The sequence below is a fragment of the Kogia breviceps genome, chromosome X (genome assembly GCF_026419965.1).
Source record: "Kogia breviceps isolate mKogBre1 chromosome X, mKogBre1 haplotype 1, whole genome shotgun sequence".
Lineage (NCBI taxonomy): Eukaryota > Metazoa > Chordata > Mammalia > Artiodactyla > Physeteridae > Kogia > Kogia breviceps.
The window spans coordinates 114,873,018-114,900,292 of NC_081330.1; the positions used below are offsets into that span (position 1 = coordinate 114,873,018).

At 40.2% G+C, this 27,275-nt stretch overlaps 1 protein-coding gene and 1 non-coding gene across 5 annotated transcripts in view; one reads left to right on the forward strand and one right to left on the reverse strand.

Annotated features, from left to right (window-relative positions):
* ACOT9 (acyl-CoA thioesterase 9) overlaps nt 1-27,275 on the forward strand; it is a 61,792-nt gene that overhangs the window by 1,087 nt on the left and 33,430 nt on the right. Inside the window, exons 2-4 of one of the 4 annotated variants that reach the window (XM_067024089.1) lie at nt 7,697-8,135; nt 24,527-24,583; nt 26,888-27,005. Coding sequence is in view for 2 of the 4 variants with exons in the window: in XM_067024085.1 (XP_066880186.1) it covers nt 24,561-24,583 (23 nt within the window). In the remaining 2 variants the exon portion in view is untranslated. Of the gene's footprint in view, nt 1-7,696; nt 8,136-24,526; nt 24,584-26,887; nt 27,006-27,275 lie in introns of those variants that run through there. The other 3 variants (XM_067024088.1, XM_067024087.1, XM_067024085.1) reach the window with 3 other exon arrangements.
* Nucleotides 13,653-13,778, reverse strand: LOC131749088 (U6atac minor spliceosomal RNA). The gene has a single exon (XR_009333198.1). It is a non-coding gene; the product is annotated as a U6atac minor spliceosomal RNA (small nuclear RNA).

Consider the following 27,275-nt stretch of genomic DNA (forward strand, 5'->3'; position numbering starts at 1 on the left):
CTGCTTTGGCTGCCCTGCCTGGGTTCTGGAATGAGTCAAAGAGAAAGCATAAAAGGGGCCTGCAAGTGTTTTCAGTCTACAGGTTGGATTATCACCAAATGACTCCCCCAACATGCAACAAATAATTCTCTGCCTTTGCTCGCGATATCCTGTATGTAGAAAAGAAAGCAAAAGTAGCTCCTCTGTTACCCTTCCTACCCTCCGGGGATATCATGCATGGTGAGTCACTGGGAGAATTTATGAAATGTGTTTCTCAAAGATCGTTAAAAATAGCATTGACTCTTGTCTGCCTAAAGCCACTTCAGGTAGTACCTTTCCTGACACCATTGCACACAGATGACCATACATAGGCCCTCCCTTCCTCTGCTTTGTTCCGTTTTGTGGGAGGACGGAGGAGAGCTTGTAACAGAGTTACTGCTAACAGTAAGTAAGAACTAGGTGACTAAGCACTAATAATAGCTGCCTCCTTGAAGCAAAAACAAGGTCGTTTTCAACGTGGGCTGCTTAGGTTTTTAGAATAATGATGGTTTCATTAAAACACACTATATTTTTTTTCTATTTATTCTGTTTTTCCAGTTTAAGTTTCATGCTCTTATGCTTCACTTTGCCATTATGACAAGGAGAGCCCATTCTGAAAAACAGGTGGCTAAAAAAAGCTCATTGTGATTGTGGTTTTTGCACATGTAAAAGCTTAGAACGCTAAGAAATGTGAATTTTCTTTATGAATCAAGTCAGGTTTTTTATTGTCAGGAATAGATAGATGCCACGGAGGACCAACATTACCCTGTCTTGATACTGGAATTTAAATTTAAAACTGCATAAAAAGGGGTTAACTCCCTGGCATTTGGAAAACTTTTATTTGGCTAATGAGTCAACAAATCAACAACTATTTATTGACTCTTACGCTAGGTACTTGGGGGTTATAAAGGAGGACTAAGTTTTGAAATGAGCCCTCAGGGCCTACAGTTTACTTTGCAGATATGTTTGTAATTTACTACAACAGAATTTAATCTTTGTGAGAAAGATAATTCCTATAACTGAAGAGGTCTGAGTAGGGGGACAGTAGGAGGAAAGGAAACAGCCAAGGGACATCGCGGGTGTTTTACGTTCATTGACTCCAACTGTCTTGTGAAATAGCTAATGTTAGCTCCATCTTTGCAACAGAGAAAACCAGAGGCTCAGAGGGCTACAAAATTTCAACAGCCAGGAAGTGGTAAAGCTAGGAAAGAAGGAATTCTGTTGATTTCCCTGCCAAAGTGAAGCCGTCCAACTTGCCCTATTAAACTATTATGGAAGGTGTCATAGTTCTTTTTTCCTGTTTATAAAAATAATGCATATTGATTAAGAATATATAAATGCAGAAATACAAAAAGGGGGCTTCCCTGGTGGCGCAGTGGTTAAGAATCCGCCTGCCAATGCAGGAACACGGGTTTGAGCCCTGGCCCAGGAAGATCCCACATGCTGCGGAGCAACTAAGCCCGTGCGCCACAACTGCTGAGCCTGAGCTCTAGAGCCCGTGAGCCACAACTACTGAAGCCTGCATGCCTAGAGCCCATGCTCCGCAGCAAGAGAAGCCACGACAATGAGAAGCCTGCGCACCACAACGAAGAGCGGCCCGCACTCACTGCAACTAGAGAAAGACTGTGTACAGCAACGAAGACCCAACACAGCCAAAAATAAATAAATTTATATTAAAAAGAAAGAAATACAAAAAGTTAATAAAAATAATCCCTATTAGTAGGTTGATTTCCTTCCAGTCTTTTTTTCTATGTACATATACATGCAGGGCTGATAATCAGTTGGTATATACAGTGTAGTGGATTAAAATGACCACAAATTCATTGCAGCTCCTCCCATCAAGAGGTAGAATCTAGGACTTCACTGGTAGCGCAGTGGTTAAGAATCCGCCTGCCGGGCTTCCCTGGTGGCGCAGTAGTTGCGAGTCCACCTGCCGATGCAGGGGACACGGGTTCGTGCCCCGCTCCAGGAAGATCCCACATGCCGCGGAGCGGTTGGGCCAGTGAGCCATGGCCGCTGAGCCTGTGCGTCCAGAGCCTGTGCTCTGCAACGGGAGAGGCCACAACAGTGAGAGGCCCGCATACCACAAAAACAAACAAAACAAAACAAACAAACAAAAAAGAATCCGCCTGCCAATGCAGGGGACACGGGTTCAAGCCCTAGTCCGGGAAGGTCCCACATGCCACAGAGCAACTAAGCCTGTGCGCCACAACTACTGAGCCTGTGCTCTACAGCCCAGGAGCCACAACTACTGAGCCCATGTGCCACGACTACCGAACCCCGTGCACCTAGAGCCCATGCTCCACAACAAGAGAAGCCACCGCAATGAGAGGCGCGCGCACTGCAATGAAGAGTAGGCCCCGCTCGCGGCAACTAGAGGAAGCCCGCACGCAGCAACGAAGACCCAACGCAGCCAGAAAAACAAATAGACAAATGAATAAATAGATAAATGAATAAATAGATAAATGAATAAATAAATAAGAGGTAGAATCTATTTCCCCACTCCTTGAATTTGGACTGGCTTTGTGACTTGCCTTGACCAATAGAATACAGTAAAAGTGGTGGTGTACAACTCCTAAGCCAGACCTCAAGAGATCTTAAAGCTTCTGCTCACACCCCTCTTGGAACACTGCTGCTGCCATATGAAGAAGCTTGAGCTAGCTTCCTTGAGGGTGAAAGACCTCATGAGGAGATGCGTAAGTGAGGCCAGATGCATAAGCGATGCCACCTTGGACCGTTCAGTCCCAACTGAGCTGTCAAATGATTGCAGCCACACAAGTGACCTTAGGCAAGACCGGCAGAAGAACCCCCTCACTGACCCCAGTCCATGTTATCGACCCACAGCATCATGAGTCAATAGAATTGTGGTTTTAAGCCACTAAAATTTAGGCTTCTTTGTTACATGACAAAGGGTAACCGAAATCAGACAGCCATTTAGGTTGTTTACACCTGGCTTCCATTCTGATTGGCTGTCGTGTCCATTCCGACTGGTCTGTGCTTTGCAATACTCATTGAAAAATATTTTAAAAATCACCTGTGTGGGTTGTGTGTATGTAATAACAAAAAATTGGTATCATGTATCTATAATGTCTATCCTGCAGCATAGTGTAGTGGCTTCTTATCTACTACAGCTTTGGACTTAGATACTCCCCATCTGTGTGATTGTGTCAATACTTAACCTTGTTAAGTCACCATTTCTTCATCTGTAATTAGTAAATAATAATAGTACCCTTCATAGGGTTAATTGCTGTGAGTATTAAATGAAGTAATACATATAAAGTACCCAGTGGGAATTCCCTGGTGGTCCAGTGGTTAGGACTCTGCGATCTCACTGCTGAGGGCCTGGGTTCAATCCCTGGTTGGGGAAGTAAGATCCCACAAGCCTCGCAGTGTGGAAAAAAAAAAATACCCAGCGTAGCACCTGGCACAATTGTTAGCATTATTACTATTAATAGTATAGAGTTTTTCCCCATGTCACTGGGTATATTTGAATTAAAGAATATATATAATGGTTCCTTAGAGTTCCACTATGAAATTTATTTTACCATTCTATTGTTGAAGATGCAGGGCTTTTTCCCATTGATAAATAATACTTTGTTTTGTTTTGTTAATACATTTATTTATTTATTTATTTTTGGCTGTGTTGGGTCTTCGTTGCTGCATGCGGGCTTTCTCTAGTTGCGGCAAGCGGGGGCTACTCTTTGTTGTGGTGCATGGGCTTCTCATTGCGGTGGCTTCTGTTGTTGTGGAACACAGGCTCTAGGCACGTGGGCTTCAGTAGCTATGGCTCGTGGGCTCAGTAGTTGTGGCACACAGACTTGGTTGCTCCACAGCATGTGGGATCTTCCCGGTCCAGGGCTCGAACCCGTGTCCCCTGCATTGGCAGGCGGATTCTTAACCACTGCACCACCGAGGAAGTCCGTAATACTTTGATCAACATCTTTTTACCCAAATTTTAACCCAGGTTTCTGATTGTTTCCTAGGTAGATTCCTAGAAGTGAAATTACTAGGTGAGCAGAGATGTAATTTTGTTGATCTGGAGCTAGAGAAACACTCTAAAACTTCACGTCCTCACTACATGAAAGTGTAATTTGAGATGACTCTCTAGATGTGCTTGCTCTAGCTTGAATTATCTAAATTTTGATAACATCTGGGTTCCACAGTTGTAATAGAAGTTGAGTCTTTCTCAGAGGGTGGTTTTCTTGCTACATATCACAGATGGGTGATAACCTGTGAGAATGATGAATAAATAAATACAACCACCTCCAAAAAACACCTTGTTTTGGGCCAAGATTTCCTTTTTTTTTTTTTTTTTTTTTTTTTGCGGTACGTGGGCCTCTCACTGTCGTGGCCTCTCCTATTGTGGAGCACAGGCTCCAGATGCACAGGCCCAGCGGTCATGGCTCATGGGCCCAGCCGCTCTGCGGCATGTGGGATCTTCCCAGACCGGGGCACAAACCCATGTCCCCTGCATCGGCAGGCAGACTCTCAACTACTGCGCCACCAGGGAAGCCCTCCTTTTTTTAAAAAAAATTATTTTTTATTGAAGTATAGTTGAATTATGGGCCAAGATATTCTTTTCTTTTCCTTACCTTACCTTACGTTTCCTTACCTTACATTACATTTCTTTTTGAGAAATTATAATTTAGCACATGGAAAGCTGTTTCATCTTTGGGGTAGACCATCAAAAGTGTAAGACTTCTGTTTATAAATGTAAAGTATTACATGACTTTAGGCTGCAATTAAAAGAGCCGGGTCAGCAATAAGTGAGGTGTTAATCAGACCTCTTGTTTGCAAGTGATTGCCACATCTTACTCTTCTGCCATCTTGAAGGTCTCCATAGTCTTTATTTTAAAGTCTATTTTGTCTGATATGAGAATTGCTACTCCAGCTTTCTTTTGATTTCCATTTGCATGGAGTATCTTTTTCTATCCCCTCACTTTCAGTCTGTATGTGTCCCTGGGTCTGAAGTGGGTCTCTTGTAGACAGCATATATACAGGTCTTGTTTTTGTATCCATTCAGCCAGTCTGTGTCTTTTGGATGGGGCATTTAATCCATTTACATTCCAGGTAATTACTGATATGTATGTTCCTGTTACCATTTTGTTAATTGTTTTGGGTTTGTTATTGTAGGTCTTTTCCTTCTCTTGTATTTCCTGCCTAGAGAAGTTCCTTTAGCATTTGTTGTAAAGCTGGTTTGGTAGTGCTGAATTCTCTCAGCTTTTGCTTGTCTGTAAAGGTTTTAATTTCTCCATCGAATCTGAATGAGATCCTTGCTGGGTAGAGTAATCTTGGTTGTAGGGTTTTCTCCTTCATCACTTTAAATATGTCTGCCACTCCCTTCTGGCTTGCAGAGTTTCTGCTGAAAGATCAGCTGTTAACCTTATGGGGATTCCCTTGTGTGTTATTTGTTGTTTTTCCCTTGCTGCTTTTAAGATTTTTCTTTTTTGTATTTAATTTTTGATAATTTGATTAACATGTGTCTTGGCATGTCTCTCCTTGGATTTATCCTGTATGGGACTTTCTGCGCTTCCTGGACTTGACTGACTATTTCCTTTCCCATATTAGGGAAGTTCTAAACTATAATCTCTTCAAATATTTTCTCAGTCCCTTTTTCTCTTCTTCTTCTGGGACCCCTATAATTTGAATGTTGGTGCGTTTAATGTTGTCCCAGAGGTCTCTGAGACTGTCCTCAGTTCTTTTCATTCTTTTTTCTTTATTCTGCTCTGCAGTAGTTATTTCCACTCTTTTATCTTCCAGGTCACTTATCCATTCTTCTGCCTCAGTTATTCTGCTATTGATTCCTTCTAGAGAATTTTAAATTTCATTTATTGTGTTGTTCATCATTGCTTGTTTGCTCTTTAGTTCTTCTAGGTCCTTGTTAAACATTTCTTATATTTTCTCCATTCTACTTCCAAGATTTTGGATCATTTTTACTATCATTTCTCTGAATTCTTTTTCAAGTAGACTGCCTATTTCCTCTTCATTTGTTAGGTCTGGTCGGTTTTTACATTGCTCCTTCATCTGCTGTGTGTTTGTCTGTCTTCTCATTTTGCTTAACTTATTGTGTTTGGGGTCTCGTTTTTGCAGGCTGCATGTTGGTAGTTCCCGTTGTTTTTGGTGTCTGCCCCCAGTGGCTAAGGTTGGTTCAGTGTGTTGTGTACGCTTCCTGGTGGAGGGGACTAGTGCCTGTGTTCTGGTGGATGAGTCTGGATCTTGTCTTTCTGGTGGGAAGGACCGTGTCCGGTGGTGTGTTTTGGGGTGTCTGTGGCCTTATTATGATTTTAGGCAGCCTCTCTGCTAGGGGGTGGGGTTGTGTTCCTGTCTTGCTCGTTGTTTGGGGTGTCCAGCAGTGTAGCTTGATGGCCGTTGAGTGGAGCTGGGTCTTAGCGTTGAGATGGAGATCTCTGGGAGAGCTCTCACAGCTTGATATTACGTGGAGCTGGGAGGTCTCTGGTGGACGAATGTCCTGAACTCGGCTCTCCCACCTCAGAGGCACAGGCCTCGCACCCGGCCGGAGCACAAAGACCCTGTCAGCCACACGGCTGCTAGTGTTGGAGGGTCTCCTGTGGAGGCAGGGGGTGGCTGTGGCTCACCGTGGGGACAAGGTCACTGGCAGCAGAAGTTCTGGGAAGTGCTGCTTGGCGTGAGCCTTCCCAGAGTCTGCCATTAGCCCCACCAAAGAGCAGGGTAGGCTCCAGCTGTATGATTTTGGACAAGGTTCTTGCATCTCAGTGTGCTTACCCGTCAAATGGAGTTAATAAGAATAATTTCCTCCTCCTAAGGTTGTGAATATTAAATGCTGCTGTAAAGCTCTTTGTAAAGTACTTAGAATACAGCACTTACCCTCTAAATGTTTATTCCTTTCTGTCTACTTGGTAAAATAAAGACTGTAACAATTTTTGGATTAGGAAGAATAATTGTGAGTGGTCCAATGCAGAGAGAGAAGGATTTGTCCCTAAATCAATTTTCTTCCTGCCTTTACATAGGGATCATTCTCTTATTCATTGACCTTTGTCATGAAGCTTCACCTTCCTCATGAATAATAAATGTGCAATGATTCTGTTAACATTTGCCAACCAATGAGGGAATATTGCTCCAATGATCATAGAATCAGGAATCATCACAGAGGCTGGTAATCACAGAGGCTGGGTAATCAGTATTGTAATCCCTATTGTACTCTGCCTGGAGTTTTTCATCTGCCTAGCCAGACATCATGTGGACAAGGTCAAATCCAGAACACATTATGCAGGATAAATTATTTACAATCCTGTCTCTAAAAGTGGACCTCATCTGTGACCTAATTAACATTCCAACTCTAAACCACATGTGGAGATCTTTTTTAAAGAGGTAGATTAGTGAAAATAGGAGAAAATATTGAAAAAGCATTAGGTAGAACATATTGATTCACACAACTTTTTTTTCCCTTCTCCTTTTTACAGATATTTTAAGCTTATACCAAATAGAGGGAAGTTATGCAGTTACAGTGCTTAGAATCTGGGCAAGACAGCAGATAGAACAATGTCCCAAACTTTCTTTCAGTATCTAGTCTCTGAATCCATGGTTAAAAACAAAAAGCTGTTAAAGAGCTGTGAATAGTGGTTAAGTACTCTTCATTTACCTTCAGCATTCTATTACAATGAAACTCAATTTACAATTTTATAATTCTCTTACTCAGCTTTCCGAATGTTCCACATTTGTTGAAAACTACAAACAAACATATCCAATAATCCCAGTGAATGCCAAGCAGCATAAACACAAAGAAACCACATCAAGGCACTGCAGAATCAAATTTCTCAAAACTAGTGATACAGAGAAAATCTTAAGTTAAGGCTAATCACTGGTTTCTCATCAAAAACAATGCAAACCTGAAGATGGTGGAACAACATCTTTAAAGTATTGGAAGAATGCTTTCAACCCAGAATTTTATATCCAGTGAAAATGTCCTTCAAAGATGAAGGCAAAATAAAGACATTTCAGATAAGCTAAAGCAAAGAGCATTCATCACTAGTGAACTTGTACCACAAGGAATGCTAAAAGAAGTTCTTCAGGTTAAAGGAAAATGATACCAGATGGACACAAGAATCTATGCAAAGGAATGAAGAGTACCAGAAATGGTAAATGTGTGGGTCATATAAAAGATATTTTTGTTTTTAATGTCTTTATTTTATTTTTTTAACATCTTTATTGGAGTATAATTGCTTTACAATGGTGTGTTAGTTTCTGCTTTATAACAAAGTGAATCAGTTATACATATACATATGTTCCTATATCTCTTCCCTCTTGCATCTCCCTCCCTCCCACCCTCCCTATCCCACCCTTCTAGGTGGTCACAAACCACCTAGCTGATCTCCCTGTGCTATGTGGCTGCTTCCCACTAGCTATCTATTTTACGTTTGGTAGTGTATATATGTCCATGCCACTCTCTCACTTTGTCACAGCTTACCCTTCCCCCTCACCATATCCTCAAGTCCATTCTCTAGTAGGTCTGTGTCTTTGTTCCTGTCTTGTCCCTAGGTTCTTCAGGACCTTTTTTTTTTTTTAGATGCCATATATATATGTTAGGATATGGTATTTGTTTTTCTCTTTCTGACTTACTTCACTCTGTATGACAGACTCTAGGTCCATCCACCTCACTACAAATAACTCAATTTCGTTTCTTTTTATGGCTGAGTAATATTGCATTGTATATATGTGCCACATCTTCTTTATCCATTCATCTGTCGATGGACACTTAGGTTGCTTCCATGTCCTGGCTATTGTAAATAGAGCTGCAATGAACATTGTGGTACATGACTCTTTTTTTTTTTTAATTTTTTATTTTTATTTTTATTTTTATTTTTATTTTTTTTTTTGCGGGCCTCTCACTGCTGTGGCCTCTCCCGTTGCGGAGCACAGGCTCCGGACGCGCAGGCTCAGCGGCCATGGCTCACGGGCCCAGCCGCTCAGCGGCATGTGGGATCTTCCCGGACCGGGGCACGAACCCGTGTCCCCTGCATCGGCAGGCGGATTCTCAACCACTGCGCCACCAGGGAAGCCCTACATGACTCTTTTTGAATTATGGTTTTCTCGGGGTATATGCCCAGTAGTGGGATTGCTGGGTCGTATGATAGTTCTATTTGTAGTTTTTTAAGGAACCTCCGTACTGTTCTCCATAGTGGCTGTATCAATTTACATTCCCACCAACAGTGCAAGAGGGTTCCCTTTTCTCCACACCCTCTCCAGCATTTATTGTTTGTAGATTTTTTGATGATGGCCGTTCTGCCCAGTGTGAGATGATACCTCATTGTAGTTTTGATTTGCATTTCTCTAATGATTAACGATGTTGAGCATTCTTTCATGTGTTTGTTGGCAATCTGTATATCTTCTTTGGAGAAATGCCTATTTAGGTCTTCTGTCCATTTTTGGATTGGGTTGTTTGTTTTTATGTTATTGAGCTGCATGAGCTGCTTGTAAATTTTGGAGATTAATCCTTTGTCAGTTGCTTCGTTTGCAAATATTTTCTCCCATTCTGAGGGTTGTCTTTTCATCTTGTTTTTGGTTTCCTTTGCTGTGCAAAAGCTTTTAAGTTTCATTAGGTCCCATTTGTTTATTTTTGTTTTTATTTCCATTTCTCTAGGAGGTGGGTCAAAAAGGATCTTGCTGTGATGTGTGTCATAGAGTGTTCTGCCTATGTTTTCCTCTAAGAGTTTGATAGTGTCTGGCCTTACATTTAGGTCTTTAATCCATTTTGAGTTTATTTTTTGTGTATGGTGTTAGAGAGTGTTCTAATTTCATACTTTTACATGTAGCTGTTCAGTTTTCCCAGCACCACTTATTGAAGAGGCTGTCTTTTCTCCACTGTATATTCTTGCCTCCTTTATCAAAGATAAGGTGACCATATGTGTGTGGCTTTCTCTCCTGTTCCATTGATCTATATTTCTGTTTTTGTGCCAGTACCATACTGTCTTGATTACTGTAGCTTTGTAGTATAGTCTGAAGTCAGGGAGCCTGATTCCTCCAGCTCTGTTTTTCTTTCTCAAGATTACTTTGGGGCTTCCCTGGTGGTGCAGTGGTTGAGAATCCACCTGCCGATGCAGGCGACATGGGTTCGTGCCCCGGTCCGGGAAGATCCCACATGCCGTGGAGCAGCTGGGCCCATGAGCCATGGCCGCTGACCCTGTGTGTCCAGAGCCTGCTCTCCGCAATGGGAGATGCCACGGCAGTGAGAGGCTCGTGTACTGGAAAAAAGAAAAAAGATTGCTTTGGGTATTCGGGGTGTTTTGTGTTTCCATACAAATTGTGAAATTTTTTGTTCTAGTTCTATGAAAAATGCCAGTGTTAGTTTGATAGAGATTGCATTGAATCTTTAGATTGCTTTGGGTAGTAGAGTCATTTTCACAATGTTGATTCTTCCAATCCAAGAACATGGTATATCTCTCCATCTATTTGTATCATCTTTTAATGTCTAAAGACATTTAGACATTTAGACATAAGATACTTAACTACTTAAAGTAAGAATAACAACAGTATATTATGGGATTTATAACATTTGTAGAAGTAGAATGTATGAGCACAAAGAATGGGGGAGATGGGATGGACGTATATTGTTAAACGATTCTTACATTACATGTTAAATGCTATAACCTTTAAAGTAGACTGTGATAAGTTAAAGTTGTATATTGTAAAGCTCAGAGCAATGACTATATTTCTTAAAAAGGTATATCTAATAGGTCAATAGAGGAGATAAAATGGGTTCATAAAAAATAATCCAAGGGAAGACAGGAAAAGAGGAAAAAAGGAATAAAGAACAGACGGGACCAACAGGAAGTGTGGCTCTGCTGTTGTTTCTGATATCTTATACCTATCAGGTAAGAAATCACCAAAGGAAACACCTAAAACATCTTATATTTACCTCTCAAAAATGGAATGAAATAAAGAATAAGTAAGTAAGCATGATATCCAGATTCCCACAAATGGAATTCAGTATCTTTTGTTGATAACATCAACTATATTCTGATTCATTCAACACTGAAATCAGTTTCTGTTTATCATGATAAAAGAGATTATTTTGGTTCAGAAGTACCACAACCTGGCACAACTTGGATAGATTTGAAAGAAGGAACAGATCAGGCAAAGGAGTGTTGGGAAAAGGAGACCTGAGGTGCTCAGTGCTGTCACATTGTGTAGTGGCATTAGAAATCAGTGAAATTAGGATAGGCTCTGAAAGTGAAATTGAAAATCGAGCAGAGTTATTCAAATTGTATCCTAGGCCAGTTAATATTTGACTATAAACTGACTGACTGTATTAACATACCTAAAGAGAAAAGGTATATCTTATAACAACTTTAATCATTGTATCAGTTAGAAATGCTTTTGACTACAACTAACAGAATAACCTACTTACAGTAGCTTAAGCCATGAAAACTTAAAAAACTCAGTTAGAAGACTGGAGGTAGCCAGTTTCAGGGCTAGTTCAGCAATTAATCATGTTACAGAGGAACTGGGCTTTTAAAACCCTTTCACTCTGCCAATTATTCTCAACTCATCTCTTGAACATAAAAGGGCTGCAGTAGCTCCAAGCATCATTTCCTGACATCCGCATCCTAAACAGGGAGGAAAGGTCAGGAGCTAAAATCTTTCTCTGCTTAAGGCTCTGTCTTTTTATCTGGAAAGCAACATCTTTACTAGAATACTCCAGAAGTCTTCCCTTTATGTCTTATTGGGCAGTAATGGGTAATATGGCTGCAAGGGAGGCTGGGACAGTGAGTATTTGGCACAGGGGAACAGAGATGCTATGTTTGGCCAAGATGAATTGTGATTCATTCTTTGAGGTTGAGCACATTTCTGCCCCAAACAAAATTGGGATGCTCTTAGCAAGGAATTAGAAGGGAATGGCTATAGTCTAGGCAACTAAAGGTATCTCCTAGGATCAGTCCTGGAAGCATAGGAAAAGAATCTCAGATGCCAAAATTGGCACCTCCTGCTCTGGCACTGTACTGGAACCAGAATACCCTGATGCAAGAACTCCAGTAGCTGAATCTTGAGATCAGTCTTTGCATATTGTAGAGATGGATACTTAAGTTTCTCCTCATTCATTCATTTAATAGATTTTTATTGAATCAGGTGTTGTTATAGATGCTGGAATTTTCACAGTGGAAAAATCAGACAGAAATGTCCTCATGGCGCTTACATTCTAGTGAATGTGTCTTAAGTGAATGCAACTGATTCCTTGCTTATCAGTAAATTTTCTGATTGCAACCGGGTTTCTCATGGTCCCCAAGCAGTCTCACATCTCATTATGAATTAAGAAATTGATATTCTTATTTCATGTATCAGTCTCTTGGTTGATGTGAGTCTTCCTAAGGACGTAGGTTCACCTTTAGTGAAGTGACAACTCAAGTTTCTGACTTGCACATCTCAGGGCTAGTACCTGAACCATGGTAAATTCAACAGGGCATTTCAGCCCTGTGAGCCATTGTGGAAGACAGAGAGCTACACAGCTTTCTCCAGTTAATAATCCAATAGTGCCTGTTTTCCCTATTTGGAATGTTTAGGCTTTTTCATATGTGTGAAAGGGATACAAGATGGAAATATTAAATTATAAACATTGAAATCTATCAAAAAAAAGAAGTCCCGACCTTGAAACTGTGATTTGTGCAATGTATTATGAATGAATTGGATTCAGATTCATCCTCAGGGGCTTCCCTAGTGGCGCAGTGGTTGAGAATCCGCCTGCCAATGCAGGGGATACCTTTTCGAGCCCTGGTCCGGGAAGATCCCACACGCCGTGGAGCAACTAAGCCTGTGCGCCACAACTACTGAGCGTGTGTTCTAGAGCCTGCAAGCCACAACTACTGAGCCCACGTGCCATAACCACTGAAGCCTGTGCGCTTAAAGCCCATGCTCTGTAACAAGAGAAGCCACCGCAATGAGAAGCCTGTGTGCAGTTACGAAGACCCAACACAGACAAAAAAACAAACAAAAAATTCATCCTCAGAGGATTCAAGGTTAAAAAAATTTCCTATTCATGGACATTTAGATTGTTTCCTTTTTTCCCTCCCTGCCATTTCAAACAATGCTATTATGAACATTCTTGTATATGTCCTTGAGTACAGGAGCAGTAATTTATAGGGTACTTGCCAAGGACTGGAATGCTGGGTCAAAGCATATAATATTGGGGTTCAACTTTATGAAATAGAGCCAAATTGTTCTCCAAAGTGATTCTGTCATTCACAACTTCTACTAGCAGTGAATGAGAGTTCTTAGCGCTCTCCATCCTCACCAACAGTTGGTAATTGCACTTCATGGTTTTTGCTTATCTGACGGATATAAAATGGTATCTTATTGTGGTTTGAATTTTATTAATGTGATATTGATCTTTTCATATGTTTATTGGCCATATATTTTTTCTTCTATTGAATTGCCAATTCAAGCAAGTTCAGAATTTTTATATTTTCGTGGTGAATTTTTCCTATTCTCACGTTTGTGTCTCTTTATTTTTTAATTTATTTTTATGTTTTATTTTCTTTATTTATTTTTTACATAGTGAAATTTATTTTTCACATTGTGTTCAATATGGTTTTCTTTTTTCACACACACACACTGTATTTTATTTTTATAAGGGATAAATAAACTGACACCAAGCATTGTAAAAAAACCAGTCGTTAGATGCCACGAAGTAAGTGGCAATACCTTAACCGTATGCGTGTTGTTAGGCCCGAAGGCCTCTTCCATCCTTGTCAAGGGGAGTGCTAACCTTCTCTCCTTTCATACAACACGGTGCCTCTTTATTTTTATAGTGGTTTTTAAATTTAAAGTACATCTTTTATGAAATAAATACAGCTAATACAGCTTTTTTTGGGTAAGTATTTACCTGATATGTCTTTTCTCCCAATCTTGACTTTAACCTTACTATAGTATACCAAGAACAGGCAAATAGGAATGGTCCACCGCAGTTACAGAAAACAAGGGCCCTGTAGCCCCAGTACCAGGTTGCATCTGGTTTTGAATTTCATGCTTGTTTCTGTCCCCTTATCACTTACTGTTTCCATGGTGGACAGGACCAAGGGGTGGATAAGAATGATATGTATGTAAGGATCTAGTCAATAAATGAGACAGACTCAGATCCACCTGAAAGGATCAAATTAAATAGTAATAAGTTCTGAATCTATTTTTGCCAAAACACAGTGGAAAGGAAAGAAGTAGAAATAGAGTTTCCTTATTTACTGGCTTGAGATAGAAAAGAGTCCTAGATTAGGAAAATTAACATTCAGATATAGGATTCTGAAATGACAAACTTAAAAACATTTTGTTTACAGTATGTTGGGGAGCCATTTGATGATAACACATCCATTAAGTTAGAACCATGTGCCATTACTTTATAATTTACTAAAGTAAAAATTAGATGTAGAATACATTTGTCCACCTGGGGAAACAAACCAGAAAGGGAGAAATATTGGCTGAAGGCTTAGAAAATGCTGAATATGTACATGAGAGGGGAACCTGAGGATTATGATTTGTGGCCTTGTGATCATTTAGTTTTTGAGATGCCTTCTCATTTCCCAGTTTGGTTCCCCTGACTGTGCAGAATCCCCTGATTCCAGCAGCGTTGCTGTTATACATGGCTGGGATCATGAGTCTACTTCCCCAGATCTACCTGCATCATCAATTTTTCAGGGCAAGTCTGGGGTATAAGACTGTGCCCTCTGGTGAAGGACACCATTCACTGCGCGTCTGGTAATAGCTATTTGGGAAATTCTTGCTAGCCGTTTTGATTTTGGGGAAAGTTACTTAATGCCTGTAAACCCTGATTTTTCCTTATCTGTAAAATGGGAATAATGGGAATACCGATCTCCTATGGTTGTTGTGAGGATTAAACAAGATAATTGAGCAATAAGTTCTCAATAAATAATATTATCCTTACTGCTATTCCCTCTTTGTTCAACGAATATTTATTCTAGATTTTCAACATGTTAGGCACTGAGGTAAGTACTCAATACATGGTAGCTATCATACTGCTATTTAGCCATTTCATCAATCCATATTATTATATAATTACAGGGTATCAGGCACTGTGCCAAGTTTAGGAGCCAGTAAATAAAGACAGAACCTTCAAGGCTCTGGATAAACTTTTCTGGTTCTACCAATGGGAATCCTCTTCTCTCTTATGAGTTCTTTGGAATTCTTCAATGATCTCTTCTCTTCAGTGAAAGAGATCACTGTCAGATGCCTTCCTACAATGTGCCAGGTTCTGGCTGACTATAGGATGAAAGAGGGGTATAAAGGATGTGAAAAGCCTTTGCTCCACATAGGCAAGTGGCAGATAACCCGCTCCTGATGGGGCTTTTGCTTTTGCTTCTCCTTTCCTTTCCTTTTCCTATCCTTATCCCTTTCCCTTTCCCTTTCCTTTCCAGAACCTAGTGTACTAGGGAAAAAATTCTGCCGAAGTACCAGGGGAAAACTCTACTGTAACAGGAGAAAAGAATATAGACACAGAGCAACACAGACCAGAAGAAAGTAGTGGACTTGTGTTTTTACAGCCCACAGGGGAAACGCAGCCCTCCAGACTTCTTCCACTCCATAGCCTTCAGCTGGGTGTCAGTCATCCAGCTCCTTCTGGATGAGACAGGCCAGGGGTTAGAAAAGGTTTGAGGATTTCCTTGGGCTTGCATCCTGCAAGTAAGTAGAAGAGGGGAGAAAAGAAAGAGGCCCTTACCATGGTTACAAAAATCAGACCTTTCCCGCTGCCAACATTCATGTGCTTTCAGGCGCTGTAATGTTACAAAGAGTTGCTGTCTCTTTCCCTACTAAATGCCTACTTCTGTTAATCAAGCTTTCCTAGAAGGTGCCAGACCCCAAGAATAGGGATGAGAGAGGGAGGAAAAAACAATCCTTTATGGCAATAAGAAAAAGAGTTATTTTTAATTTCAAAACATCTCAAAGGGTTTAGATTAATGCATGGATAATAGATTGGTTAAATTAAATTTAGGATGCTGGGAGGCTAGCTTTTGAGGTTGACATTTACATGGTTCTCCCATATAATAAATCATCCTTTTTTTTTTTTACTCTGATGGACTCAGTCTTTAATTGGATGGATTGTGAATATGATCCATAATGTGGACCCTTTTGTTTTTATGTTATGCTCTTATGGAAGGTTCTTTAAACGCGATGCAGCTGGTTTTTGAAGGCTGGGTTAGGACTAAACCAGCCTTTGAAGGTGGGAGCATTGCTTACCATTCCTCTCCTTCCATTACTGCTTGAGAGCTGGTTTCCATCATCCAGTCAGTTAAATCTTGACTAAATATTGAGAATTAACTTTGTGTCCAGACTCGAAATTTAAAAGATGACTCCTGCCTTCAAGAAGCTTACAATATCATTGGAGTTCCGTGATGGACACTTTAAATAATTAAAGAAATAATACAAAGCAAAGTATAATTAAGTGATAAGTTGTCAGATACAGACTTAGTGAAATAGAAATGTAGAGAAAGTAAAAGTTAATGATTACAGGAGTCAGGAAATCCTCTTAGAAGAAGTTGGACTTCAGTTGGGCTCTGCGAATCCAGGGAGGGAGAAAAGTACTCAATGAAGAGAGTACGACATGAACAGACCAGAAAAAGAAACCAGAAAGTTAAGAGCCTCAGCTTCCTCATCTGGGAAATGAGTCAGGAAGCCAGACATGAGCCCCTCTGTGGCAGAGACTGTCGTTTTCAGTCTCGTGGCTCCAGCATCAAAGCAGAGTTTCTCTCATAGAGTAGGCACTTGATAGGTGTGTCTTGACTTGAACAAACATGACATATGAAGAGGATGGTTTGGAGATTTGTCTACCCAGGGCCAAAATTCATGTTAGCAAGCAATGAATCTCCCTCAGGAATCTGGGGCTTGGCTCTGAACCATCCTGAGAGAGTCACATTACTTCTCCCCGGGCGTGGAACTAAGTCCTCTGAGAATGCAGCGAAACGGATGTCTTGCTTATGCAACTTATTTCTTTCCTCTGAGAACACATAGCCCTGGTTGCCTCCAACATAAGTTTCATCTGGGTTGGGGGTGATGATGACATTGGTAGGTTACTCAGGGAACTTGCTTGCCAGGAAATGAGCAGCTGGGCCATCGGTACATTGATACCTGGCCACCTTCCATGGATGCCTTTAATTAAAATGACATTTTATTTTTTAAAACGATTTATTTATTATTATTATTATTTTATTATTAGATTTTATTTTTGGCTGCGTTGGGTCTTAGTTGTGGTGTGCGGGCTCTTCGTTGCAGCGCGTGGGCTTCTCTCTAGTTGTGGCATGCAGGTTTTCTCTTTCTGGTTGTGGCGTGTGGGCTCCAGGGTGAGTGGGCTCTGTAGTTTGTGGCACACGGGCTCTCTCCTTGGGGTGCGCAAGGTCAGTAGTTGTGGCACGTGGGCTTAGTTGCCCCGCGGCATGTGGGATCTTAGTTCCCTGACCAGGGATCGAGTCTGCGTCCCCTGCGTTGGAAGGCAGATTCTTTACCACTGGACCACCAGGAAGTCCCTAAAATGACTTTTTTTTTTTTTTTAAGGGTTTCTTTTTATTTTTTATTTTTTTTTTTTTGCGGTACGCGGGCCTCTCACTGTTGTGGCCTCTCCCGTTGCGGAGCGCAGGCTCCGGACGCGCAGGCTCAGCGGCCATGGCTCACGGGCCCAGCCGCTCCGCGGCATGTGGGATCTTCCCGGACCGGGGCACGAACGCGTGTCCCCTGCATCGGCAGGCGGACTCTCAACCACTGCGCCACCAGGGAAGCCCCCTAAAATGACATATTTTAATTAGCCAGGTATGTGTGATAATGTGAGACAGAAGAACGAACAAACACGTTCCCATTTAATTATTTGGTAAGCGTTCTTAGCCTCTTTATAAAAAGTGTATTTATGAACCTGGAAAATTCAACTTAGATTATTTAGTCTCTTTTTCTCTAAGGGAAGAACTCTCAAATGTCACCTTCTCTTGCGGCTCTACAGGCCACTATCCTGTCTCCTCACCAAGACTCCTCCAACACTGCTTCAGCAGAATGCATTATTTATATTGCTTCCTCTGAGATCTTATGGCACATTATTCACTGGAGCAGTTATCACAGTGCATTTGATCACATTTCTGATTTTTCCTCTCTGTGTGGTGGATTCCTGGAGGTCAGGAACTCTCTCTCTTTGATCTTTGTAGCCTTAGCACCCAGCAAAGCAGCTGGCATATAGTAGGTGCTTAATAAATGGATTAAATTAATATATTGGCTCTATTGATTTTTAAAATAAATTTATTTATTTATTATATTTATTTTTGGCTGGGTTGGGTCTTCGTTGCTGTGTGCGGGCTTTCTCTAGTTGCGGTGAGTGGGGGGCTACACTTCGTTGTGGTGCGTGGGCTTCTCATTGCGGTGGCCTCTTGCTGCAGAGCACAGGCTCTAGGCCCGTGGGCTTCAGTAGTTGTGGCATGTGGGCTCAGTAGTTGTGGTGCATGGGCTTCGTTGCTCCACGGCATGTGGGATCTTCCCGGAGCAGGGCTCGAACCCGTGTCCCCTGCATTGGCAGGCGGATTCTTAACCACTGCACCACCAGGGAAGCTCTCTATTGATTATTTTTTAAGAATTTAAGATAGAATCCATCAGAAAAATTCCTCCTATTCATTATCTTGACTTTCTCTGAGACTGTAAGAGCCTCTTGGCCAAGTAAAAGCCATCTCCAGAACTGGTTTGCAGGGGATTCTGAAATGATTTCTCTCCAAGAGCCTCCAGGAAAGAAAAACAGCCCTGCCAACACACTTTGATTGTAGCCCACTGAGTCGTGTGTCAGACATCTGACATCCAGAACTGTAAGATAATCAATCTGTGTTGTCTTAACCCACTGAGTTTGTGGTAATTTGTTACAGCAGCAATAGGAAGCTAATATAGTGGGTGAGGAAAATACTATCCAAATCACATTGTTCAGGAGTAATTCACTCTTGCTGTATCAGGAGTATTCTGCATATTCCTCGGTTAATGTCATATTATATTGATTTGTTTCTGTGTTCTCGCCCTCGTAGGCTTTGTGCCTCTCCTGGTGCAAGACTGTGCGTTTTTCATCTCTATTCTTAGTCCCTCAAACGTCATTGAATCTCTGTGTGTTTCTATGGTGACAAGGATGAAGTGGGGAGGCACATGGGGTGGAGACCTGTTGATGGTGGCACCAGCATTAGGGAGGGGAAGTGCGAGAACTGGCGGGGACCGGATTGGCTGACCTTAGTTCTCAGTGGTGTGGGCTGGCGGGGCTGGAAGGCAGAGAATCTGCACGTTCACTGTGGGCGTGACGAAGAAGTGCTCAAAGCAGCTTGTTTTCCTTGGGGCTCTCGGTCTGGGAATGACTGAACAGACTTCTGAGTCTCCCGCATATGCCTCATCAGTAGTGAACCCTTCTCTGATTCCCTCCCACCCACTCCCTCACCCAGAGTGTTTCTCGACGCTTATAGTCCCAGACAGGAAGGCACAGACTTCAGTTAGAATTGGAACAGCTCCAATCACTAAAGTATTCAATTTGGGCTTCCTGCAAGTGACACTGTTTCCCTAGTTTCCCAACATTAGATTTCAGTACCTTGAGGGGCCCTGAATGTGCCCTTTAATAGCAAAACCAAACTCTGACAGGCTTGGCCTGAGACATTTATTCTAGTACATTAAAGCAGATTGCTCTCAGTGTGTGTGTGTGTGTGTGTGTGTGTGTGTGGTTAAAATTAAATACAAAATGGAGACTGGACTTGAGAATTCCCTGAGCAGACAAAACCATTTAAGCCAGTAAGCTCAACTAAATCTAGCGTATTTCATGAACATAAATGAAACTTAACCTAGGTTATTTCTTGTAAATGCCTCTGACAGTCATAAAAAAACAAACAAACCCTTAAGTCATGCTCTTTAAAATGTTATGAGAGAATCACTTTTAACCAATCCCCTGCCATCTGGAACCCCCCATTGTAATAACCAGTCATTGTAAATGTTAATAACTTTCTCATTTTCACTTTATAAGCCTTGCTGTAGTTTAATGCCTGTGACCTTCATATCCATCTTTGACTCTGGAAGCTCCCAGTTGCTGTTTTTAGGTACACAACAAACTCTTAGTAAATACTATGTATTGATTTGGTGGTTTTGATTGTGTTATTTCTGGATTTTTGACAGTTTTCTGCCATCAGAAGTGGGATCCAAAGAAGACCCTCAACAACTCTGAGGCCAGTGAGCAACCAGGTGCTGGTACCCACTGGGCCCATGGAGCTCACCACTTTCTTGCCAACCTTGCAGTCAGCCTGAATGCTGCTCTCTTTGCTTGTTGAGCTCTCGGAATTTATTGTGCATACCTGTATTCTGTTTGTTGAAGTGGGGTGTTAAACTACCCTACTATTATTGTGTTACTGTCGATTTCTCCTTTCATGGTTGTTAGCGTTTGCCTTATGTATTGAGGTGCTCCTATGTTGGGTGCATAAACATTTATAATTGCTATATCTTCTTCTTGGATTGATCTTTTGATCATTATGTAGTGTCCCTCCTTGTCTGTTGTAGCAGACTTTATTTTAAAGTTTATTTTATCTGATATGAGTATTGCTACTCCAGCTTTCTTTTGATTTCCATTTGCATGGAATATCTTCTTCCATCCCTTCACATTCAGTTTGTATGTGTCCCTAGGTCTGAAGTGGGTCTCTTGTAGACAGCATATATATGGGTCTTGTTTTTGTATCCATTCAGCCAGTCTGTGTCTTTTTGTTGGGGCATTTAATCCATTTACATTCAAGGTTATTATTGATACATATGTTCCTATTACCATTTTCTTAATTGTTTTGGGTTTGTTTTTGTGGGTCTTTTTCTTCTCTTGTGTTTCCCTCTTTGAGAAGTTTCTTCAGCATTTGCTCTAAAGCTGGTTTGGTGGTGCTGAATTCTCTTAGCTTTTGCTTGTCTGAAAAGCTTTTGACTTCTCTGTGAAATCTGAATGAGATCCTTGCTGGGTAGGGTAATCTTGGTTGTAGGTTTTTCTCTTTCATCACTTTATCGTGCCACTCCCTTCTGGCCTGTAGAGTTTCCACTGAAAAATATGCTGATAACTTATGGGGATTCCTTTGTATGTTATTTTTTGTTTTTCCCTTGCTGCTTTTAATATTTTTTCTTTGAGTTTAATTTTTATTAGTTTGATTAATATGTGTCTTGGTGTGTTTTTCCTAGGGATTATCCTGTATGGGACTCTCTGTGCTTCCTGGACTTGATTGACTATTTTCTCTCCCATGTTAGGGAAGTTTTCAACTATAATGTCTTCAAATATTTTCTCAGGCCCTTTCTTTTTCTCCGCTTCTTTTGGGACCCCTATAATTCGAATGTTGGTACATTTATTGTTGTCCCAGAGGTCTCTGAGATTGTTTACAATTCTTTTCATTCTTTTTTCTTTATTCTGCTCCTTGGCAGTTATTTCCACCATTTTGTCTTCCAGCTCACTTCTCTGTTCTTCTGCCTCAGTTTTTCTGTTATTGATTCCTTCTAGTGTATTTTTCATTTCAGTCATTATGTTGTTCATCTCTCTTTGTTTATTCTTTAGTTCTTCTATATCTGTGTTAAACATTTCTTGTGTTTTCTCAATCCATGCCTCCATTCTATTTCTGAGATTCTGGATCATCTTTACTATGATTACTCTGAATTCTTTTTCAGGTAGATTAACTATTTCCTCTTCATTTATTTGGTCTTGTAGGTTTTTACCTTGCTCCTTCATCTGTGATATATTTTTTTGCCGTGTCTCTTTTGTTTTTTTTAAATGAGTGGGATTGTGTTCCTGTCTTACTGGTTGTTTGGCCTGAGGTTTCCAACTCTGGGGTTTGTAGGCTATCAGGTAGCGATGGGTCTTGGTGCTGAGATGAGGAACTCTGTGAGACCTCACTCCGATGAATATTCCCTAGGGTTTGAGGTTCTCTGTTAGTCCAGTGGTCTGGACTCAGAGCTCCCACCACAGGAGCTTAGGCCCAACTCTGGGCTCATGGACCAAGATCCTGCAAGCCACCTGGGGTGGCAAAAAAAACCTCCAAACAAAACCAATAATAAAGTAAAATATAAAATTAGACTAGGAAACTAATAGATATGCTATGAAGAATATAAAAATAAAATATAGATGAATCAACAACTGGAAAGTACTATAGTATCACAATAGTAAAAAAGAGGAGGAGGGGAAAAAAAAGCGGGGGTGGGGGAAGGCCTTGGCTGTGGAGGGCAGGGCCTAAGCAAGGGCTAGATTTGGGCGGTGGGCAGGGCCAATACTCAGGACCCACAGGGCTGGAAAATGCCCTGGGGGCTGTTGGGATTGGGGCTTAGGATCAAGGAACAGAAGGGGTCCAGGTGTGCCCCCCACCCCTGGTCTCAGAGGGCAGGGGACCTCACCTGGGAGCCCAGCAGGCTTCCTGGGCTCGAGTGGGTGGGGTAAATGCCCTCCTCTCCTGCTTCTTCAGTCTGGGAGGGCCCCTACTGCCTGCTTCTCCTGATCTCCCTGGCCTCCCTCCTATGCCCTCAAGAACCCACGTGGTCTGGAGGGGGCTTTGGAGGGCAGGGGATCGGCCTGGGAGCTCAGCAGCCTCCCTGGCCTGAGTGGGTGGGGCAGTCGCCCTCTGCTCCTCTCCCGCTCTTCCTGGAGGGTCCTTCCCACCTGCCTCTCCTGATCTCCCCGGCCTCAGGGCCACTGATCCTGTCTGGCCTCCACTTCTCCTCCCCCCTCAGGCCCCCTACGTCCTACTGGTTCACTTTGGGGTTCCTCCTGTCCCCTTGGGGGTTTTCCCACCAGCGGCCAGCAGGCGCCCTAGTTGTGGGGAGATGCTAACTCTACATCTTCCCACATTGCCATCTTGACTCTGCCCCTGATATTTTAAAAAGAATTCTACTTAGTTGGCTTAAAGAGAAATAAGTGCATGTATAAATTAAATATTCCTAAAACTCTCAGAAATGGAAACTCTAATCCAACTGTTTTCAAGTTCACATGATCAGGATAATCTTTGTTAAATAAAAGTTAGTTTAAGTTTGTTGGTTTAATAAAAACAGACATGTCTTTGGAATTGTCAATATTAAATGTAATGCAAACATATAACTTTTTCTACCTTGGTTTATTTGTCGAATAAGCTCATGCTCTCTCTATGTTACAAAATAACTTAAGATGATGGCTAGCTGTTTGATGGCTAATCTAAACATGATTGTTAAAAACAAGTAATTTAAATAAATGTAAATAAAATAAAAGTTTATACTAAGCTAAACTAAATAATGAACATTTATTATCTAGATCATTCAAATAAGATAATTTACTGAGACATTGATCACTAAACATAAATTTAAATTTATTTATTTTTCTTAATTTTTACAGAGAGAAAAATATTTGGGTCTATTAATAAATATGTCTTTTGCCACATTAAAACCACATTAAATATTGTACTATGAAAAATGTGTTTCTAAAAAGTATAAGTTTTTATAATTATGTATTTATAAATTTGCTAATTTACTATGGGGTGCTAATATATGATAGATAGTTCACTATTGCCTGCTTCGTAATTTTCACTGGAAAATAAAGATTACTTATAGTTAAAATTTATAATCTATATGTAAAAATAGAGCTACTAGAAACAATAAAGAGTGAAGGAAAACAACTTTGTATACAAAGAAATGGAAGAAAATTGGATTAAAAAATATCAGTACAGATTTATTTCATTTCTTCATAAAAAACAACTCCATAAAATATTTGAATAAAAAAAGAACAAACAGTTTTCAGTAAGTGTTTGCATATTTTTTCTACATACTTTCTTCTCCCTTCAGATTCCCAAAACAGAGTAGAACTGAGACAGTCTTAATTTTGTCACAGCTACATAGCCTTTAATTCTGTCAACAGAACTTTTATCCATTCTCCATAAAGCCCCTGAATATCTAGCATTAGGAAATTAATAGACTCATTGGTCTAAACCAGAGTATACAAACCCCTAACAAGTGCCAAAGCACTCATTCATTATGAGACTGGCTCTTCCGTTTCCTTGCTAAGGATGTAGAGGTGTGTTCTACATCCTGAAAATAATAGACTGAGTTTACATGGCATGGATACAAGCAATAGTTGCTGCACAAGTGAATAGGGCACAAAACCACCTGAGCTGGTTGTTTAGTGTATTGTAGGGAGAGGAGCTGATGTCTGGTTTTCTCCTTCCCTCTAACTCTTCTCTTTGACAACCAACAGCACATGAACATTATTTTTTAGACTATTCTGCCCTGCAGTTTTTCACTTTGATTCAAAGAAATGAAAACTGACATTGCTCTCCCTCACATTGATTGGAAGAAATCAATATAATAGTGAAAATATTGCTGATTCTAGGGATATGGAACATCAAAGTGATCCTTATTATGAGGTTTGAGCTTGTAATTTTTAAAAATTGAAGTATAGTTGATTTACAATAAAATGTATTTTCATATGAAGAGTATGCAAGGAATATAGGGTGTGTTTTTGTTAAGGAGAAAGAGAGTAATGTGTAAAATAAAATGACTGGTTTTTTTTTTTCAGAAGAAGAAAGGAAAAAGAAGAAGGCAAAACCTAAATGGATATAGAAGGATGCAAAAGGTTTGTGGAAGAGAAATTTTATGTTGTGAGGTCACAGCTGGCTAAAATTGAATAGATTTATTTACAAGGATTTTTAAAATGAGCTCAGTAATGTACTGATACAAAACTAGAGTTTAATTTTCTCTCTGTTAAAATCACAAAATTTCTTAGATTATTGGTCTGTTCTTAATAAAATATTATAAAAGGTTTTTCTTTACCTTTAATGTAATCTGCCTAGGAAACAGGGCTTCCGTGTCATGGGAAATATTTCCTGTGTTCCACATTGTCTTTATCAGATCTTTGATTAATTAGGAAAACTGAGTTTTTTCAATTTTAAAGGCTAAGATTTTTTACAACTATATAACTTTCTATATTTGCCTTTGAAATCTTTCAGTTATCACTTTGGTGAACAGATAATTAAGTATTATGTCATAGTGACTTACACTCCTAATTGATCAAGGGTTTCAAATCTTCTGAATGAAGTCTTTTTGACCTCAAACTAACTTTGGAATTTTCCAGAGGGCCCCTGGAAGTTCTGAAAACATTTGCTCTTTCTCCTTATAAAAGAGAAATCTCAGTTTATTTAGGCTTATTTGATATTCAATTGCATGGCAGACATTGTCAAATAAAAAGTAATGTTTGACCTTCTTAGATTATACTTACATAGTATATATTATTAATATGTGTTCTAGAAATTATATGAAATTCCTAAAAACCTGATATGTCCTTGTATAATGTTATCAGTCAAAATTCCAGTTATTATTTTATAATATTGTATGTCACAAAATAATAATTTGGGCATTATTTTTTGGTGAATTCTCACTAGATCTTTAACCATGGATGTTTTTAAGTCTTTTGTCACAGTTATTGTTTTACTCTTGATTCCTCTCTGAAAGCATTTGTAATCATCTACAGGCAAAATGCTTCATCTTCAAAGAGATTTATGGAAAAGATATTAACAAGTACTCTAGAATACAGGTTTCTGATAACTTTAAGATCATAACACTGAACTGGGTAAGAATTTCTGAGACTCTACTGGAAAAGTGATTGATTCATAAAGCTACTAACCCAAGATGAAGCAAAACAAAAATTAATTACAGGAGACTGAATGAACTGATGAAGATGATTATAACTTTTTGGACTTCATTTTAAATATTGCTGGTTGTTTAATGTTTTGTTTTCCAGATTTAAAGGACTCCTTTTGCTCCTCTCTTTTAAGCTATTAATATTTATAACTTGACAGCAATTTGAGAAATATGTTTGTAAACAAAAGTTGAAACATTTATCTTGTTCTCCCTACCTAATCCCTCCAGAATTCAGAAACTCTTATTAAATACTCTTCTTTTCATGACAATATATGTATTTATATAAACTCAATAAGAATTTGTTCTTCTTTTAGCAGGACACAATTAAACAAGTCCTTAGCTTGGCTTCTTAGCCTAAAGAGACTTTAAAGGTCTAATCTGAAATTCCTTATTACCAGACAATTTTTTTTTTTTTTTTTTTTGGTGGTACACGGGCCTCTCACTGCTGTGGCCTCTCTCTTTGCGGAGCACAGGCTCCGGACGCGCAGGCTCAGCGGCCATGGCCCACGGGCCCAGCCGCTCCGCGGCACGTGGGATCTTCCCGGACCGGGGCACGAACCCGTGTCCCCCGCATCGGCAGGCGGACTCCCAACCACTGCGCCACCAGGGAAGCCCACCAGACAATTTTAAAGAACTAAAGTTGACTTTATGGAGCCAGTAAAGCCCCTTGGATATTACCAAGGCTTTGACCAAAATGTCATATTTGAGAATCTGCACAGAACTACTATTCTTACTACATTTATGTAAATAATCTATCCAAGTTTAGTAAGATGACTTATAAACAACTTAGTGTCACTATAAGCATCTTTGATAAAAGTGGGATGACTATGGAAAAAATTGTTTCACTAGAAAACTATGGTTATCATGGTGTCTCTCCTACCAGGTAAGTATAGAAAAGTATGGTGTATTCATTATCAAATTCTAGTCCTGTTAATTGTCTTTGAGGTTTCGTTATCTACTTGTAAACTTCAGAGAAATCACCACAATAGATCATGTATGGACAACCTTCATACTTGTTGCTGTACGGGCTGCTCAAGAAAGTTCAGTAGAATACCTGATGACATCAAAGACAGTTAAGCTGCAAACCAGGAAAATCCACATCTGCCATCCTTATTCCACTCCCTAAAGATGCTTCGAATTCAAATCTAGAAATGTTCTCAATTGGCTGCTCTCCAAACTCAGAAACTGAATTTATAATCTGCTCGAACTGTTAACCCTTGTTTTTCTTTTATTTCCACAGAAATGCATCTTATTAAATTACCTTATTGCTCACATCATATAGAGGCCTAACGTAGGTGGAGGTGCACGAGCAGTACCACCTCCTGAACTAAAATATCCTCATGTTCATCCTGTCCTAGGTAATCATGAGGATATATGATTGCTAATACATCATGTTGTGTCTATGTTAAAAAATATATATAATATATATATAAAATATGTATATATATGTATATATATACATATATATATATATAATATGTATATATATAGGTAAAGCCTGAATTTGGTTACAGCCCATTCGAGTTATCTAGTGGTTAAATCTTAGCTTCTGGGAATCTCTGCCCTGGAGAATTTTTAAAATTCTTGGCTACTATTCTGATTATAGTCATCGTGTTAACCTTTCTAGC